Consider the following 19,039-nt stretch of genomic DNA (forward strand, 5'->3'; position numbering starts at 1 on the left):
GCCAAATGGAAGGGAGGGAATCCCTCTCTTCCTCCCCAAACTCCATCCAACCTCCCTTTATTCCTTCCCCACAGACCTGCCGCACACTCAGGCAGGACATCTGGATAGGTGATCCCGGGGTCAGGAAGCTGGGGCGTCAGGGGATCTGAGCAGCTGGGACCCTGGTTGCCCTCAGCACCTGGACCGGCCAGCAGCCGAAGGACACTCACGCTCGGCGACGGGTTGAATCACGGGTGAATCAGTCCTTGCAGGGTCCCGGAGTTTCCTACTCGCAGGAGGCGGGGCGGGGTGTGGACTCGCTGAGGGCCGCCCCCGAGGCGACGAAGGCGGGCCGAGGGCGGGGAGTCAGGAGGAGAGGTGGGGGCGGACTCAGCGCAGGCGGAGGCGCAAACGTGAGCTCCGCTCTTTAAAGCGCGGCGGGGACGAGCTCCCACAAACTCTGGGCTCCCCGCATCCCTCCCGGTTCATCCCGCAGCCCCAGGTGCCTCCAGCCCAACCTCGCAGCATCCTCACCTCTCCAGCCTCCGGGGCTCAGCGGAATTTTTGAGACCTCGCCGTCAGCTCCGGGACATGGCGACCCCCAACGGGCCCCGGGTGCCCTGCCCCCAGGCCGCAGTCGCTCGGGCTCTTCTATTCGGCTTAGTCCTCATCCAGGGGGCCGGAGTCGCCGGTGAGTGGCTCCCGCCTCGCAGAGCCCTGGGGCGAGCCACCGGGAGGAGGGAAGACAGGTCTGGCTGACCGCGGGCTCTCCCCGCCCCGAGGTGCGGCTCGCCAGGGACCCGCCGCCCCTTATGCTCGAGATGCTTGCTCTGGGGATCCATTGTTGCCTAAGTGCCTTTGGGAATCTCGCTTTAGTTTCCCAGGGAGCCGACACCTTGAAAGTGATGGGACAAGGCTCCGCACCTGCAGGGGTCGACAGGCAATGTTTGAATGTTATCCTTCATTGTATGTGAACTTTCCTTAATGAGAAACGGCTCTCGGTCTTCTCTTGATCGTCAGTGTTTTAGATTGGGTTAGTCAGTCCTTCCAAAATGTCGCTTGGATTGGAGCAGGCGCCACATTTTGCATGCCCTGTAAGCCTGTTCTATGTGAGACGCAGGCAGACTAACCTGAGAACTGGCAAAGAAGACCTTAACAATAAGGTATCCTAACCGAATACAGCCGACAGTGTACATGCTTATTGTCTGCCTGGGTGTCTGTGGAAGTTTCAGTATAGTGACTGAAATTATTCATGGGGATTAGATAAAAGTGAAAAAAGTCAAGATTTGTTTTTTTTTATTGGATGCAGTCCTAACTTTTCTGACACGTGTGGGCTTTGCCCTTTAACATATTTTACAGAAACCCATCCTAGCCGGCTTTCCCTGCTAAGTTAAACCTGGAATCCTGCCCTTCCCCCTTCTCCAGTTGGTCCGTGGATACCCTGGGCCACTGAAGGCTCCTGAGCTGTGCTTCGGTCGTTCTCACAGGGCTTTCCCCATGAATAATTTCAAACAAGGACTTCAAGATCCTTGTGTGTTTCCTTAGATCACCAGGTCGTCTTGCCATGAGGAAACTCTGGGTTTAGGAAAATATTGCTGATTTTTTTTCTTATGATAATTGAGTTAAAGCTTTTGTGGTTAGGAAAATATTAATGTGAGGTTTATGATGATGTTACGGAGTGGGAATGTTTTATACCATTAACATAAAATTGTATGCTGAGAAGTTCATGTAAACATTAATAACTGTTTCTCTGTTGTTTAAAGGCACTACAGATGTAGTGGTAGCATATAATATAACTTGGAAGTCAACTAATTTCAAGACCATTTTGGAGTGGGAACCCAAACCCATCAATCATGTCTACACTGTTCAGATAAGGTAAGCTAGGTACCAAAAAAAGAAAAATAAGATTTTTGTTGTTTCCACTTTCCTGTGCTGAATACAGATGTCTTTAAAGCTGGTTGATGGATGAAATTATTTAACAGATAACAAAGAATAAGAGGGCATTCACGATAATTTCTTGGAGAAAGAAATGGCAACCCACTCCAGTGTTCTTGCCTGGAGAATCCCATGGACAGAGAAGCCTGGTAGGCTGCAGTCCATAGGGTCGCACAGAGTCGGACATGACTGAAGCGACTTAGCAGCAGTAGCAGCATGGTAATTTGCTGGCCTGAGTCATACTCATCAAGTCTGTAACACTGACAGACCTTAAACTGATAGAATGTTTTGTTTTCGGAGATGATTGGGGAAATTTGTGAGTATAAGCTGTGGAGATGTAAACTTTCTTGAGCAAGCCATGGTGGCACTGATAGATGTGGTCGTGGATCAGTGATACCTCATTTCTCTAAGTACACACAGCCTTTTCCGTGCTGTCTAGACTGCCAGCTGGATCTAACATGTTAGAGAAGAGGTAGGGAGGAGTTCGGACGCATACGTTGCCCTTAAGCAGTGTTTGATTCATTAATCTTTGGATTCGTGATTCAATATTCCGTTGCATACATGATCTTGGAGGAGGTCAAATCCGTGACTCACTGAGCAGGGAAGGAATACACCATCAAGTTTTTGGTTTTAGCAAGTTTTTTGTTTCTGAAATGTTCTAGGAGGCTTGGTAGAGATCTTATTAAGTAGAGGACAGCAGCTATGGTAACTAAGACTCATAGAAGGTACAGTCATGTCGCTGACTAAAATTAAAGGTTTTTTGCTGTTTTAACTTGTGCCAAGTCTTTTATAGCATTTGAAATGCAGCTCTTAAGTATGGAGTGGGTCTTTTAGGCGGATGTTCTTTTTTTTTTTTCCAACATCAACTTCATGACAACTATTGCCAAGCCAACAGGGAAGAAAATTTGTGTGTGCATGCATACATGCTTGTATATATACAAAGAAAGATTGAGAGGAATTTAGAAGTCGAGGTAATAATTACAATTATGGCCAAACTTGTCAAATCAGATTCCACTCGATGAAAGTTACTAATTCCACAAATGCAGGCAGGGCTGAAGTTTACCTTAGTAGACACTTTGTTTCTGGGTAGTGAAAAGAAGATTTTAGGAAGGATGCTTACCTCCTAAATATATTGAATCTTAAGTTTGGTGAACGTGAGAAAACATATTTCTGATTTACCAGAGTTTTAAACATTTAGACTTTGTCAATTCTAAGTTCTCAGACTGCAAAGCTACTGTTATGTAAGCGTGTCAAATCAAGTTCTCAGCTGCAAGGCTGCTATTATTTAAGCGGACATGGCCTCTGTGTGCAAACAACCTAGCGCAGAGCTGCAGCTTGGGGGCGCCCGCAGGCCCTGGGTGGGGCTGGTTCTGGCCCAGCCGGCCGTCTCTCCTGTGTGCTAGAGGAACTGTGAGTGGTTCCAACACCCTGCCGGAGACCCACACTCTTCCATTACCAGCCCACGGGTAAATGGGATTCCTAGGTAAAGGGACCATAGTAGTCATGTTATAGACGAGGAAACCGGCCCTGGAAAGGTAAGGGACTTACCTTGGAGTGCGCACAGCAGGGTCAGGAAGCAAGGCCTACGGAGCAGCACGCACCCCCACCTTCTCAGTGGGTTGCGTGAGTCTCATGTGAGACTCCAGAGCCGGAAGGAGGAAAGAGAGCCTTTCCCACTGGTCCCCTCAGTGCGCCTTTCTCCCTCCCGGTCGTCCTCCCTAGAGAAAGCACCTGGCTCCTCCAGAGCCAGCCGCCCCACCACCAGCTTGTCCCCAGACACAGGGAGCCACAGCTGTGCCCGGAGCTCCAACTGCATTTTTCCCTTTTGGAAACAGTTTTCAGTCGCCAAGTGTTACTGGCTCAAGCCTTACCACCCAACCATCCCCTGAAATACTGGTTCCAAAAATTCTAAATTGGAACTTCCAGAGCTTGTAGAAAATAACCTGCTCCTTAATTGGTGGGTCTGAATTATGTTGGGATTTTTTAGTTCAGGCGGGACTTTTATTATTTCCAAATCAGGAGATTTTGCAATACCCAGAGGAACCTTGGAGGCGTTTATAGTGTTAATGCTGATAATAGCAGTCAGAGGAACTGACTGCAGAATTGCCCCTTCCCAACCGGTTTGCAGTACTTAAAAGCTCTATCACTTTTGGTAATTATTACCTGTGCTAAATTTTTCCAGAGGTCTGTGGTTCCTCCTGTGAACTGAAGGAACCACAGATGCTATCTCTCAGATGGAATGTAGCCACAGCGCCCAGAAGTGTTTCTCCTGTTATCTGAACAACTTGTTTGCCATAGCAGTGGAGAAGAATCATCAGGTTCTTGTTCACTTTTTAAAATAGAAATGATGCAGTTTTAAAAAATGCATTCTGGTCATTCTGGAATTAAGGCTGCATCTCTACTTTTATCACAGAAAAGTAGAGAAATCTAAGAGTATGTAAACATATTTCTGTCTTAATCTTAGTTTGTGAATTTAAGGAATAAGAGTGTGTTTATCCACACCCTCTTAGCCTGGTTATTTAGTTCAGACTTTTAAAAGATTCTTATTTATGGTTCTTATGCCTGGATCTAGACAGTTAAATCCCTATGGCAGCTCGTTTCCTCCCCAGTTCAGCCTCTAAATGTAAACCATCTAATGCTCCACAAATCCTGGCCATGTGCAAGCCCTAAAGCCCCACTGTTTGATGGAGGAGCACAAGGGCGTGGAAGTACCAGGCTCACTTAAGTGCTTTAATGAGATATCCGTGCTGGGGCCAGGGAAGGGAGAGATCAGTTCTGAGCAAGGAGATCTGGAGTTGCCTGTAGACGGTGGGATTGCAGTGTGGCCTGGAATGATGGGCAGGACACTCTGGGGGTTGATGATGGGAAACAGCAGAGCAGCTGTCAACTTGCGTGGGACACTTGTGCGTGCATCAAGTGGCACTGACATTTTAATTGTTTCAGTTCTGTAGAATAGTTTCACTTTTTTCATAGAAGTTCTTTATATCATTTCAGGATAATTTCATTTTCATTTTAGTGCTTTAAATCATTTTCTGTTCTATGATCTTACAAAAGAAAAATCTGTCTTAAGAGACAGACTTAGATCTGTCCCAGTCTCAGACTTTGACAGACACTACCTGTATTGTTACTCTATAATTTTTGATGGCTCATCCTGTGAAAGTGAGGGAGGCAAGTACTGATCGTATAATGAGAGGGACAGACCCAGCTCTCATCTCATAAGCTGTAAGACCTTATACAAGTTACCTAGCAGCTCTGAGCTTCAGTATCCTCATATGTGAGAAAGATCCAGTACTTTCTTGAAAGGATTAATACCAAACGAAGTAACATGTTTAAGGGTCCAGTAGAGCGCCTGGCTTATGGTAGTTTTAATAACTGTTAAGTAACCACACCAATAATGGTCACAATAGAATGTAATAGAATAGAATGTATTATTATATAGACTCTATGACTGCATTGACTATATTCAACATAGAACAGAATGTGATAAACAGAATATAATGATATAATAAGTAGACTAGTAAATAATTGAGTCTTGATGGAAAATTGTCACTTCTCCCACATAGTCATGACAAATCATCTATAGTTTAAGAAAGGTATTTAAAAAAATGATTCAGAGCACAGACCCAGTAGTCAAACTGCTGTCTGGCTCAAAAATCCAGCTGTGTGACTTTGTGCTGGTCATCCAACCTCCCTTTGCCTCAGTGGCCTTATCTGTAAGAACAAAGACAATTACAGAGCGCCCCCCCCCCCCCCGCCCACCACCAAAGGTTGCTGAGAGGACCTGAAGTGCTCAGTGTAGCAAAGACCTCCTCAGGATTGCTTGTGGAAGTCAGTGTTGGAACACAGCACCCCAGCCAGAAAACAGTTACCTTGTTGGATGCAAATCACAATGTTCCATTTCTCTTCCTTCCTTTCCTCAGCCCTAGATTAGGAAACTGGAAAAACAAATGCTTTTACACAACAAACACGGAGTGTGATGTCACTGATGAGATTGTGAAAAATGTGAGCGAGACATATTTGGCGAGAGTCCTTTCCTACCCCGCAGACACTAGCAGTTCCACAGTGGAGCCTCCGTTTACCAACTCCCCGGAGTTCAAACCCTACCTAGAGAGTAAGTAGCTCAATTTGTAGTAACTGTTCATTCTTGTTTTCATAAACTTCTAAATATTCTGTGAGCTTGTGACCCTTAGGAATGATTACATTAAAAAAAAGTTTATCCATAAACACATCTTGTTTTCTCAGAAAGTAGTACGTGCCACAGCCCTCTTCGCTCATTCTGGATGTGGTAGGAGGCTCATGGGACGTGAACTTTGGAGTTGATAAAAATGTCATCAAGTAGCTTTCTCCACCAGTCTGTCCCCAGACCCTACCAGTAACTGGCTGGATAGGGGGCAGAGAGTAGGAAATTCACAAAGGCTGGCAGTTCCAGTATTTCCCCATATATATTGGTGACCAAAAAGTTCCATAAGATCTTATGGAAAAGCCCAAATGAAATTTTTGACTGACCCAATATTTAGGAGATTTTATACATCTTCTGAATTTTGTGTCCCATCATCAGACCAGAAGTCCCAATTAGGGTTTTTCACAGAAGGTTACAAATCCATGGGGCAAGTTCGGTTTCCCTCCCATCCCATCATTGGGCTGCTGACCTTTTTCCTTGCTTGACCAGGATTTGAGTCCTGTGATGTGCTGGCACTTGCCAGGCCAGCTCCCATCCTGCTTCCTTCATGCTGGTCTTGAAAACAGAATGCTTTTCTCCCTAGCCTTTGCTAAGGGAGTACAAAGGATTCCTGCCAAGTAGGAGATGCAGAATTTTCATCATGGCTATGGTTCTGAACTAAGTATTTTAAATAAACAAACATGTAGCACATTGAGAAGAGTGACATCAGCGGCTCTAGTAGAAGATTTAGAATGAAAGTGTTGTGTTGTAAAAAAAAAAAAAAAAGAAAGTGTTGTGTTATTGGTGTTTTTATGTTTACCCTGCTGATACCCCACGGGGAGCTTCTCCAGGCAGGGGTGGAGAGAAGGGGGCAGAGAAACAGGCAGCCCCCTTTCCCCTTAGTGTGTACTCTGAGGGTAGAAACAGGGGGCAGCCTCACCCAGGTGAATCGGACGACCTACCCTGAGCCATCTGCCAGAGCCTGTCTTCAAACTCCTTAGTGCTTTTAGTCGGGTGCCTCTCCCAGTTCTGAGCTTAGACCCCACCCATGACCACCTATAGTAACTACAGGTTCATTGATACTTATTCTCCCTCCATGGGCAGCATCCTCATGATTTCTTTTTATAGTTCTTGAGGATTTTTAAAAATAATTTTTATTTATTTTTATTTTTGGCTGTGCTGGGTCTTCTTGCTGCATGGGCTCCTCTCTAGTTGTGATGCACAGGCTTCTCATTTCGATGGCTTCTCTTGTGGAGCATGGGCTCTAGGGCACATGGCCTCAGTAACTGTGGTTTCTGGGCTCTAGAGCACGTAGTTGCTGCGCAAGGGCTTAGTTGCTCTGAGGCATGTGGGATCTTCCCAGATCAGGGATCAAGTCCCTGTCCCCTGCATTGGCTGGCAGATTCTTTAACACTGAGCCAACAGGGAAGCCCTGTTCTTGAGCTTTTTGTAAGCTACTTCAAATCCTTTTTTGGTGCAAGAGAGAAAATAGTTTATATTTCTGTGTGCTCATACACACACATCCTTGCCTATAATTCCTATTGAATTATGAGGATTCATTTCACTATTATTCAACCAAAGCACGTGAGCTAATTGAGCCATCAAAGAGACCTGGTGGTTAAAAGTGATTTTTCGAGATACCAAGAACGTTTCATGGGCTTTCCCACAGCCTCTATTGTGTCTAAAATATGGAATCTTTTGCAGCTGTTTGGTTAACCACATGTGGCTGTTGAGCATTTGAAATGTCAGCTAATGCCATATGTGTAAAATATACACTGGATTTTGAGAAAGATCTCAAAGTTTTCATATTGATTAAATGTTAAAGTTACAATATTTTAGCCATATTGGGTTAAATGAAATAGATTCACTTCACTCGTTCCTTTTTACTTTTTCTAACGTGACCACAAGGAGATTTAAAGTGACATCTGTGGCTCCCAGTGCATTTCCACTAGACAGCTCTGCTGTAGAATGTCTCGTGATTCATCTCCGGTGCCAGGGAGCTGGTTCTTTGAGGTATTTCGTGAGGGATGACTAGGTGGTTATTAACCATGATAACTCAATGGGGTTCTAGTTCGTATAGAACTCTTTGGTCCCAACGAAGCTCATTTTCTGTGTTACAGCAAACCTTGGACAGCCAACAATTCAGAGTTTCGAACAAGTTGGGACAAAACTGAATGTGACGGTACAAGATGCACGTACGTTAGTCAGAGCGAACAGCGCATTCCTAAGCCTCCGGGATGTTTTTGGCAAGGACTTGAATTACACACTTTATTACTGGAAAGCTTCCAGTACAGGAAAGGTGAGCATTCTTTTGTTTTTATGACTTGTTTTAAATTGCAGATCCTTGATTTCACTTCTTCTCCAAGTCAAACATCAAAGCAAGTGGTTGACAGGGCAGTGTTGTGGAGTGGGAAGCAGACTGCTGTCTTGGTTCACAAGCAAGTCACAAGCAGACTGCTGTGACTTCCAGCTGCTTTGCACTGGTCCGCCTCGGGTACCCAGATTCCCAGCCAAGGGGCAGGACCAGTCATCTCTAAGGTTCCTACCAGCTCCCACATTTCTTCTTCTATTGAGGATCCCAGAGACAGAATTTGTTTTTCATTCAACAATTAGTACTTCTTTCCTTTTTTCCTTTCTTGCAGATATCTTCTAAAGGGGCTAAATATTGGGTTGACTATATCGAAAGTGGATGTCTTCATCCTTGGGGAAAAAAATCCTTAGCAGTTATCAGGGGGAGCTTGATGAGCCAGCTGACTTCCAATCTTTATGTCAGATGTGTCCGCATAGGCTGGGCTTCCCTGGTGGCTCAGACCATAAAGAATCTGCCTGCAATGCAGGAGACCCAGGTTCTATCCCTGAGCTGGAAAGATCCCCTGGAAAAAGGAATGGCTGCCCACTCCAGTATTCTTGACTGGAGAATTCCATGGACTGAGGAGCCTGGCGAGCTATAGTCCATGGGGTCGCAAAGACTCAGACACAACTGAGCGACTAACACTTTGATTTTACTACCACAGTGACTTAGTAAAGGCAACAGAATTCACTCTGAGCCTGGATGAATAAAGAACTCTTATCTTTTAACAGAAAAAGGCCACGACAAACACTAATGGGTTTTTGATTGATGTGGATAAAGGCGAAAACTATTGTTTCCATGTTCAAGCAGTGATTCTATCACGAAGGGTGAACCAGAAGAGTCCAGAAAGTCCCATCAAGTGCACTAGCCACGAGAAAGTTCTGTCCACAGGTGAGGCTCTGCCCATGATCTGGGAGGCAGGGCTGCCTTCCATGGGACTAGCTCCATCCTCAGGACTAGATGTACTATCTTCGGGGGAAAACTGCCTGGGTTTTTTGTGGTTTGCGGGGGGCGGGGGATACTCATGATTTTAGACATTTAGTTTCTGTGTCGTTCCCTTGTATTAACAGGTGTTTTTTAGTTTTTTTTTTAGCACCTAGCATGTGCTAAGCTCTCTGCTGAGCGAGCCCTGGGCCCACGGTAGACGTTTAGGATTTAGTATCAAATCACAGATTTCTCTGGGCGTTTTTTCATACTTCTGGTTCATACACCAGCTCACCTGGTGAACCAGATGCAACAACACCCCATAGACGTTTGTGAGCACCTAGCATGGGCTGCTGTTACCCCAGGGTCATAACCCATGAAGCAAAGGGATTGGGGCTAGCAGATATACCATGTGTACATGTGTGTGCCTCACTGGCACACACGTGTGCACACATGTGCCACACCAGAGCACAGACGCCAGGTAAGCAGTGGATCTTATCTGGAAGTGCCATGGAGGCTCAGACATGTGCACGAGGCTGAGAACCCAGGAATCTGCCTCCAGGCTTGATTGGGATGGTGCTCTGAGTACTTTAAGGGAACAGAAGAGTGAGAGGATAGTAATAATGACCTAGTGCCTTGCTGAGAGGCAGTTTAAATATTTTAAAGTCACTTTAAAAATTCTTTCCTGTTAACTGACATTGACAGTTACATGTAGTTACATCTACAAGTATCTTTCTAGACTGTGAGCATTATCCAGTTTGTTAAATGCTTTTTCATTGTTGTCAATTGCCTGCAAACATCTAGGGTTTGAGAGATTTTTTCCTAATAGAAATGTGTGGTGGAGAAAAGAGATTTCGAGTTACACAAAAGCTGGATGGTGTAATTTGGGGTTCTGCTCACTGAAAAATGAGATTCAGGCTCTCTCTCTGAGTTGACCTGGTACCTTTTATTTTTCAGAACTTTTCTTCATCATTGGCACAGTGATGCTGGTGATCATCATCTTCATCGTCGTCCTGTCTGTGTCTCTGCACAAGTGCAGGAAGGTGAGAGCAGAGCGAAGTGGGAAGGAGAACACGCCGCTCAACGCTGCATAAAAGATCCTGCTCTTGGAGCTTTCTGCCAACGCTGCAGAGCTCGTGCTGCACTGTGACCAAGAGCTCTTAGGGCGGTAGCACACATGGAAACACAAGTGACTGTTCTGGAGCATACAGAGCCTGGGGCTCGAAGAAAGTTCTTATCTGACCTCTTCTTGCGATTAGCATCTTGGTTTCAACATCAGCATTAAGACACTTTGGAATGTAATGAGCGGTACAACCAACTCCAAGTTTTTAAAATTGCTATTTTAACACTAAGGCACCTTTTGCACGTATCCTGCTTTCAGACTGTATATTTTCTACGTTCAAGTTGAAGCCAGATTATCTAAGGAAAAACAAATGAACAAATGCCTTAAAAATTCCTGCATGGACTTTTGGAGAACTTTTGAGAGGCTGACATCAAACCATGTGGGAAAGTAAGGTGGAAATCGGGTGGACTTTCTAACGTATGTCTGTCTTTTTGTAATATGGTGTTTAAGGTCTTTTTTTTCCTTTTTGAGTGCTTTTGGTGGTTTGAACAATTAGCAAACATTTATATGAATGTGTTAAAAGCAGAAGACTTGTATTTGGGGCACATTCTTAATATGCATTACAGTTTAGCACTTTAACTGACAAGCGCTGTTGATGAAACACTTGACAGCTAACTATGTTTTTATAAGACTACTCTACCAACAAATCATATCGAGTTTAAGGTTTAAGGTACTTCAGACTTTATGGTCCACATTGTATGTATTTATATAATTTGAAAAAAGGTTTTATATATGGGGATTTTCTATTTATAGAGGTAATATTGTTGTTTGTATATTTTGAGATAATTTATTTAATATACTTTTATATAAATAAAGGTGACTGGGAAATATGACTATTACATGTTCCAGTTATTATTTATGGTTTGGCCTTTGTATTGTTTGATTCTACTGCAGTACCAAGTGACCCTGAAATTTTTAGTGGCTTATGACAATGCTATCTTTATGTTACACTTATGGTTTGGTGGCTGTGGATTGACTGCAGCTCTTCTTAATGTCTTCTCATTCATTCCAGGACCCAAATCAAAGGTGAAACCCCTTTTAGGATCAGGACAGTGAAATGAATGTGGCTCAGTCGTGTCCGACTCTTTGCAACCCCATGGACTATGCAGTCCATGGAATTCTCCAGGCCAGAATACTGGAGTGGGTGGCCGTTTCTTTCTCACAGAGGGCAAAGCAAAAAACAGGTAGAACAGGCAGCCATGTCTTCAGGCTTTAAGCTGCCTCCTAGGGCTTCCTAGGTGGTGCTAGTGGTAAAGAACCCACCTGCCAATGCAGGAGACTTAAGCTGCCTCCTAAAACTTCTGCTCCAGAGTGACAATATGTCACTTCTGCTTATGTACCATTGGTCCAGGCTGGACATATGACAAAGTCTGACATTACCCTGTGGGAGGCACCACAGGTCACACAGCAATGGGCATGGATGTATAGTTTCCAGGGAAGGGAGGAAATTGCCTGCCATCTACCACCGACTTAATGGGAGAGAGTTCTTCCCATGGGCATTAGTTTGAGTTGCACATGAAGGTTAGAGAGGAGAACAGAAGAAAAATTTTTGGATTGTTCAAAGAAAATTGGATAAAAGGACAATGTAAGATAGGAAGAGAGAGAAGTGGAGTGGGGTTTCTAGAATTAATTAAAAGCAAACTAGATTGAGGGGCATCCCAGGTGGCACAGTTGGTAAAGAATTCCCCTGCCAATGCAGGAGACACAGGAGACATGGTTTCGATCCTGAGTTGGGAAGATCCCCTGAAGTAGAAAATGGCAACCCACTCCATTATTCTTGCCTGGAAGATTCCATGGACAGAGGAGCCTGGTGAGCTACAGTCCATGGGGTTGCAAAGAGTCAGACATGACTGAGTCAGACATGACTGTGTGCACACGCACGCGCGCGCGCGCGCGCGCACACACACACACACGGTTGAGAGCCCTGTGGCCTTGCCAATGGGCTGTTAGACACAGCTGGGTCGAACTGACTTCACTACCTCTGTCTGGAATGTAGAAAGTGAGTCCTCCATTCAAATGCAAATAAAATCTAACAGATGGGTCCTGATCTCACAACTGTATTGAAAGAGGATTCTAAGAAGAGATGAAAATGAGACTCCTGGCACCCCAGTGAGCCACAGTCTTGTTTGCTTCCTGTGAGGCGGGCGATGGGGGGGGGGGGTGGGGGGGGGGGCGGGGAGGAAGCTATAGTGCTGCCTAGAGAAGGTCTCAGAGGGCACCCCAACCTGCACATGGTCCCACAGAGGAGACCCTCCGCAAACACCCAGCTCACTGCCCACCTGTTCATGAATTTTAAATGCATTTTGTTCTTTTGCTCTAAAGAACTCTAAGCATTGTCAGTAAAATTCTAAACATGAAATGCTGGATATAACACCATATTCTAAGGAAGCACAGGCCAAACAAACCTTTCACGTCTTCATAAAGATGGCAGCCTGAAAGAAGGGAAAAAAAGGTAGATATTTTAGAGAAATTAAGGGAATCAGACCCGTGGTTGGTTCATTGGGCTGGTTTGGTTGGGTTGTTTGCCATAGTCAATCTGTGTCAGTGCTGAAGTGGCATTCACACCAGAGAAGGAGGGTGTGCATTTGCAGCAGAGAGGTTGGCATGGGGGCATGTCCCGAAAGAAGTGTGTGCTGGCTGTTATCTTGAATTCCTGCTCCCATGGGGCTAACTGGGACAAAGAGCTTAGCGCACGAGGGTAGAACAAGCTCCCAGAGAGGGCATCTGGCTACTCTCTCCCTGCCAGGAATTAGCACCGCGTTATGCAATCCCGTGGCCTCATAATCTAAGGAATGTGAGTGGTCCCACTAAAGTAAGTACTGGTAGACTGAAAGCTGGTTTGGGTAGAAATGAGATGTCTGGCTGTTCACAGGGAAGGAATTCATTATAGACCCAAACAAGGCTACAGTGCAATGACTGGGAAGCTTCAACACTGCAGATTCTAACCACGACTCGGGTTTCCACACCCGTCCCTACGGCTGAGACTAAAGAGCTACTCCAAACATCATCAACATCATAGTTAGTGCTGGGGCAGAAAAATAAACTTTTGACTGTTCTCCAGGATCTGCTGCCCTCCAGTGGGCCAAATCATACTTCGTTATTTATTCTGGCCCCTTAAAGTGTCCTGAAAAGCTAACTGCTAGTAAACTAAACCTTTGTGCTTTGAAGACAGGTTTTTACGATCTTAAATCATTAACCAAGTTTGACTTACATATAAGAGACTAATATTTGTGAAATCCAAAGATATTTTACCTTAGTTACAGCTGACAGGCAGTAACCTAAGGACTTGTCTCAAATAAACAAAGGAAAAACTTCAACCACATAGTAAATAAACTCATTTCCAAATGCAGTTTTCACCTGTTCTGATGTGGTAGCATGTGTGATTTTTCTCCAGTAGTTACCTGAGAAGCATTCTGACAGTTACAGTGTTCATACCACACGCATTCAAGGGACTCTAGTTCTTTCCCATACCCCTGCTTTTCAGCTGCAGACAGAGGTGATTCTGGCTTTGCCATTCAGCACATACCTTCCTCGTGGCTGCAGAAATTGGCACATGTGCTAACCTGGTCTAGGAAGGGTGGCTCTCGGGGCTCTTTCTGAGAATGTCAGGATGTTCTCTCTCTTGCTGAACATAATGAAAAAATGTGTTAGCCACAATTTAATCCAATGGTCCTCAAAGTGTGGTCCCATATTGCAGGTGATGGAATAAGAATGAGCATCATTTGAGAACTTATTAGCGAAGTAAATTCATAACCCTGACCTCAGACTTACTTAGAAATTTATATTTTAATAAGAAGTCTTTCAAGTGATCTAATGCTCAGTAAAGTTTCAGAACCATTGGCTTAATCTCTAATATACTGCCATGAGAGACTAGGAATAGTTTTATTCTCAAACGGGACATTTCTGAGCCCTGAGAGATGTCAGAACTCAGTCTGCTGTGAAGCCTAAATCAAAAGAAGAATACATAGAGCCTAGATAAGATCCTCCAGAGAAGGCAATGGCACCCAACTCCAGTACTCTTGCCTGGAAAATTCCATGGACGGAGGAGCCTGGTAGGCTGCAGTCCATGGGATGACTGAGAGTCGGACACGACTGAGTGACTTCACTTTCACTTTTCACTTTCATACATTGGAGAAGGAAATGGCAACCCACTCCAGGGTTCTTGCCTGGAGAATCCCAGGGATGGGAAGCCTGGTGGGCTGCCGTCTCTAGGGTCACACAGAGTCGGACACAACTAGAGTGACTTAGCAGCAGCAGCAGCAGCAAAGATCCTCAGTCTGCGGCTGCTGCACTGGAAGGTCTATCACACATGGTCTGTTAGGACTTTTCCTGTTGTAAGGTGCCAAAACTCAGGAGAACTTAAGCAAAATTGGGAGGACTATTCTCTCTTTTTGTCAAGTGAGCTAGTTGTTCGAAAGTTCTTCAATAGTTTTTAGCTTAAATTCTGTGATTATGTGTTATTAGATACAGCACAAATAATTACCAACTGAAAGATAACAGTACCTCTGACAGAAATGGAAATACTTTATAACAATCCAGGAGTTTTGTAACAGAAATTGCAATTCACCTTGAACACACAAAATCCAACAAACATTTAGAACGGGGTTCTAAAAAAGCTTTAAGAAAGGTTTTTGACATAATGTAGCCTGAATTTCAAAAATCACTGGAAATCCATGCTCCATCTGCGAAGCAACACGTCTTCTAAGTTTATAAGGTCAGAGAACAAGAAACTTTCAGAGGGGCAGGAAGATGCTTTTCCTTTGCATAACAGCATCTGGGTGGGAAGTACCCTTTAAGACCAAGATTGTGGCGCCATCTTCGGTTCCTGAGAAAGATTGCAACTTGACTAGAATTCATGAACTGGGCTTCCCTGGTGACTAAGCTGGTAAAGTGTCTGCCTGCAGTGTGGGAGACGTGGGTTCAATCCCTAGGATGGGAAGATCCCCTGGAGAAGGGAACAGCTTACCCACTCCAGTATTCTGGCCTGGAGAATTCCATGGACTGTATAGTCCATGGGGTTGCAAAGAATCGGATACAACTGAGTGACTTTCACACATACATAGTAAATAAAACACCTATAAATGATTAAGAATGAAGGAGCATGGGGGTTGGAGTGGTCAGAATCACTGGACCAGAGAACCTTCTCCAAGGTGCTACAAGTCTACCTGTGATGGTCTCTTTAGTCTAAAGCTAGACAGCTCCACTCCAGAATCTGCTTTCAATACTTAAAAGTGTGGCCTTGGGACATCATTTGAGAGGCACAGATAGAAATTTTCGGATCCCACCCCCGTCCTACCAGAATCTGCATTTTCCAGGCACTTTGTATGCACACTGATGTCTGGGAAGCTCTGTGCTTTCCCCAATCATTTAGCTCACTCTTCTGATTTCACAAAGGCAGGGTAGGGGAAGTAAGGTGGAGAAGGGAGACAGACACTTAAGCAATGGACAGAAGTGCACAGCCCTGACAAGAAGATGCCATTTAGTAACCTTAAATATCAGCAAGTTATTAATCCATGCCAAAACTAAAAGCAGAGACATGATAATACTCAAAATACTACACATTTCACTAGGATAGTATTTTGAGGACCTCTGCTTTAATTCACAAGTTTCTTAAGACCAAAAGCTTTCCTGCCTCGATTTCACAGATTCATGCGCCCTGCTTCTATCTACCCAGCCTCCAAGACTGTGGATAATAATTCCTGATCTCACTCAGGTGCCTTCCTCTCCCAGATGCCCAGTGTACTCTTCCTATCTCCTTCCTGCACTCTCACAGGTCTTTCTTCCCATCCTTAATGTTGTACAGAATAGATATTTACTTGCCATGGCCCCTTTCCAGATGGTAATTTTTTCTGGCAAGAACCATGCTTATGCATTTGAATTCATTCATTTATTCTAATATTGTGTGTACTCAGTCGTGTCTGACTCTTTTGCAGCCCCATGGACTGTAGCTCACCAGGCTCCTCTGTCCATAGGATTTTCCAGGCAAGAATACTGGAGTGGGTTGCCATTTACTTTTCCAGGGGATCTTCCTGACCCAGGATCAAACCCGTATCTCTTACATCTCCTGTGTTCTAATATTAAGACCTACTATTTGATAAAATATAAACAGTATAATCTCAGCTCTTGTGGAGCTTGTGTATTTGTGGGGTAAAATGACAAACAGGTAATGACAACAGAACATAAACATGATAAGGGAAGTCTAGGGCACTTTGGGGAACTCAGGTGGTGCCCTCTAACCTGGACTTGGAAGGGCTATCTAAAAATATCAGCTGAAGGACAGAGTTAACCAAGTGGATGGAGGAAAGGGAGAGGAGGAAGCATGAGAAGGGTTCCAGAAGAGGGAAGGCTTGATCACAAACAGTAACTTGAACATAGGAAAATGCCAAAAATAAATGCGTGTTTGACAAAATCTGGAGTTTTATATTGCCTTCAGCATCCCAAAGTCAAAGCCATTTGGCTAAATATCTTTGGCTAAATTAAGAGCTGGGCCAATTAATTTATGTTTAAAATTTATCTTTCTAGGGGATATACGTATAACAGATTCACTTTGCTGCATAGCAAAAACTAACACAATATTGTAAAGCAACTATACTCCAATAAAAATTAAAAAAGAATACACAGCCTCTGTCCTCTAGAACTTCATAGTCTGACATGGGAGACAGATATGATGGTAAATAATTGTCATGCAGTACACAGAAGTGATTTCTTCAACGGGGCAGGTGCAGAAGTAGCACTGATTAGGAGTTTCCTCCCCTTTAGAAGAGCATCATTACACGGTGTGGTCAATTCTTAGTTACTTAGCTGCAACAGAGCTTCCCCATTTCCCCACACAACCTCCAATTAGAAGACTATTATCTAGGTTTAAAACAACAAAGAGACCTTTATCAATTAAAAAATAAAAATATATCTTTCTTTAAAAAAGTTTTAGAAAGTACTAGCTCTATTTTTTTTAATTTAGGATGATCATTAATATTTTAAGAAGCATTTTCAAAGAACCAGAATGACCAGGTCACAGAGCTTGCTCTTTCATTCGAAGAACTAGCAAAAAGAGCTTTACCTGAGTCAGCAGAACATTCTAAAAAAGTTATATATCATGGGTCTCTCTACATAATCACTGGAAATATGATACTCTAAAGAACACCTCAGAATCACGGCCCGATTTTTCATTTTGAGTTTTCTTAAATGTATTATCCTCTTTACTGCTAAAATAAGCAAACTTTTGTGGAAAAAAAAAAATGAATATAATGACTTTTAAAAGTCTTCATGGACTTCCAAAGATGAAACATGCTTCTCTTCTCCTTCCTAAGACCCCACTACCATGATACTAAGTAATCTTAAAAGGTTATAATCTATAGGGACAAAGAAAAAAAGAGAGAGGAAATTAATGCACTCAGTTAATAATGCACTGAGGCACAGAAAAAGCTTATACGCAGAAAGGGGAGTCATACCCTATTGTGTGCAGAGGAGGAAAGGAGGAGAGGAAAATTAATTTGTCTTCACAGAAGGGACTTTACAGAATTTTCCTTCCATGCTTTCTTTCCCAGGATGCTGCTGTAGGACACATTCCACTAAGCAAGTGAGTAAATCCCAAACAGAGGAAGATGTGGGATGCAATGCAAGAGAGCTCAGTGTCAGGCTGACAGCTCGGTGGGCCTACAGAACCACAGTGAAGAGGGACAGAGGAGCCCAGGAAGACTATCTCTGGCAAGTAATAGAAACATTGACATGGTGCACAGCTGGAAATAATTGAAGATTGTTATCTGACAATTAAAGCAAATGGGGCAAAAATTTTTTTTAAAGGAAGGCAATCAGAACCTAGAGGGGAAAGACAGGAAGAAAGGGACACAGTTTTCTGCAGTAAACAGTATTACAGATTCATTACAGAAAAACACTGGAAAAAAAAGAAACAAACGCTGATCATTAATTTTAAATGATTTAACTGGAACTTCTGCTGTATTCTATCAATTGCAGAAGTATTCTATAAATGAGCCAGAGACAGCTCTTCAGTAATCATCTATAATGGCTCCTGTGTTGCTTATTTCTTCACAGGAAGTTAGGATGATAAGCTAAAAGCCCACCTGTGACAAAGTCAAACCCTCACACATCGACTGCTTTAAATATAGTCCCAAACCATGGTTTTAGCTGATCAGAGCCTACCTACTTTACATATCCCATGAAATTGTACTGAACATCTGCTAACCATAGGTAAGATAACCCTGTTGTCAAACCACTGTTGTCACAGAGCAATTGCTGCTGAGGGACATCACCTAGACATGTGAACCCTTCTCTGATTTCCACGACCCCCCTGGGAGTCCCCTTATCCTACTGCCTTATAGGCGGTGGTCTCACACCACCATCACTGGAACTAATTTTTTCTTAGTTCTGTCAGTTTTCACATGTTGAAGGGCTTCCTCTCATGCAATCCTGTCCAAGTGCTGCCAAATAAAGTTTATGTGTTACTGCCTCCCATGATCTTGTCTCCTTGATCAACTCCCAAGCCCCCGAGCTTACCACCAGAAGTTACAAAGGTTTACAGGCACAAGGGGAGGGAATAGAGACCTCACTTCCC

General features: G+C 43.9%; 1 protein-coding gene across 1 annotated transcript; it reads left to right on the forward strand.

Annotated features, from left to right (window-relative positions):
* The first annotated feature begins 362 nt into the window (after positions 1-362).
* On the forward strand, positions 363-11,303 carry F3 (coagulation factor III, tissue factor). The gene is made up of 6 exons (XM_019957026.2): positions 363-670; positions 1,743-1,854; positions 5,835-6,025; positions 8,194-8,372; positions 9,155-9,314; positions 10,305-11,303. The coding sequence occupies exons 1-6, from the start codon at positions 571-573 to the stop codon at positions 10,439-10,441; spliced, it is 879 nt and encodes a 292-aa protein (XP_019812585.1). The 5' UTR covers positions 363-570; the 3' UTR covers positions 10,442-11,303.
* The last annotated feature ends 7,736 nt before the right edge of the window (positions 11,304-19,039 follow it).

The sequence above is a fragment of the Bos indicus genome, chromosome 3 (genome assembly GCF_029378745.1).
Source record: "Bos indicus isolate NIAB-ARS_2022 breed Sahiwal x Tharparkar chromosome 3, NIAB-ARS_B.indTharparkar_mat_pri_1.0, whole genome shotgun sequence".
Taxonomy (NCBI): domain Eukaryota; kingdom Metazoa; phylum Chordata; class Mammalia; order Artiodactyla; family Bovidae; genus Bos; species Bos indicus.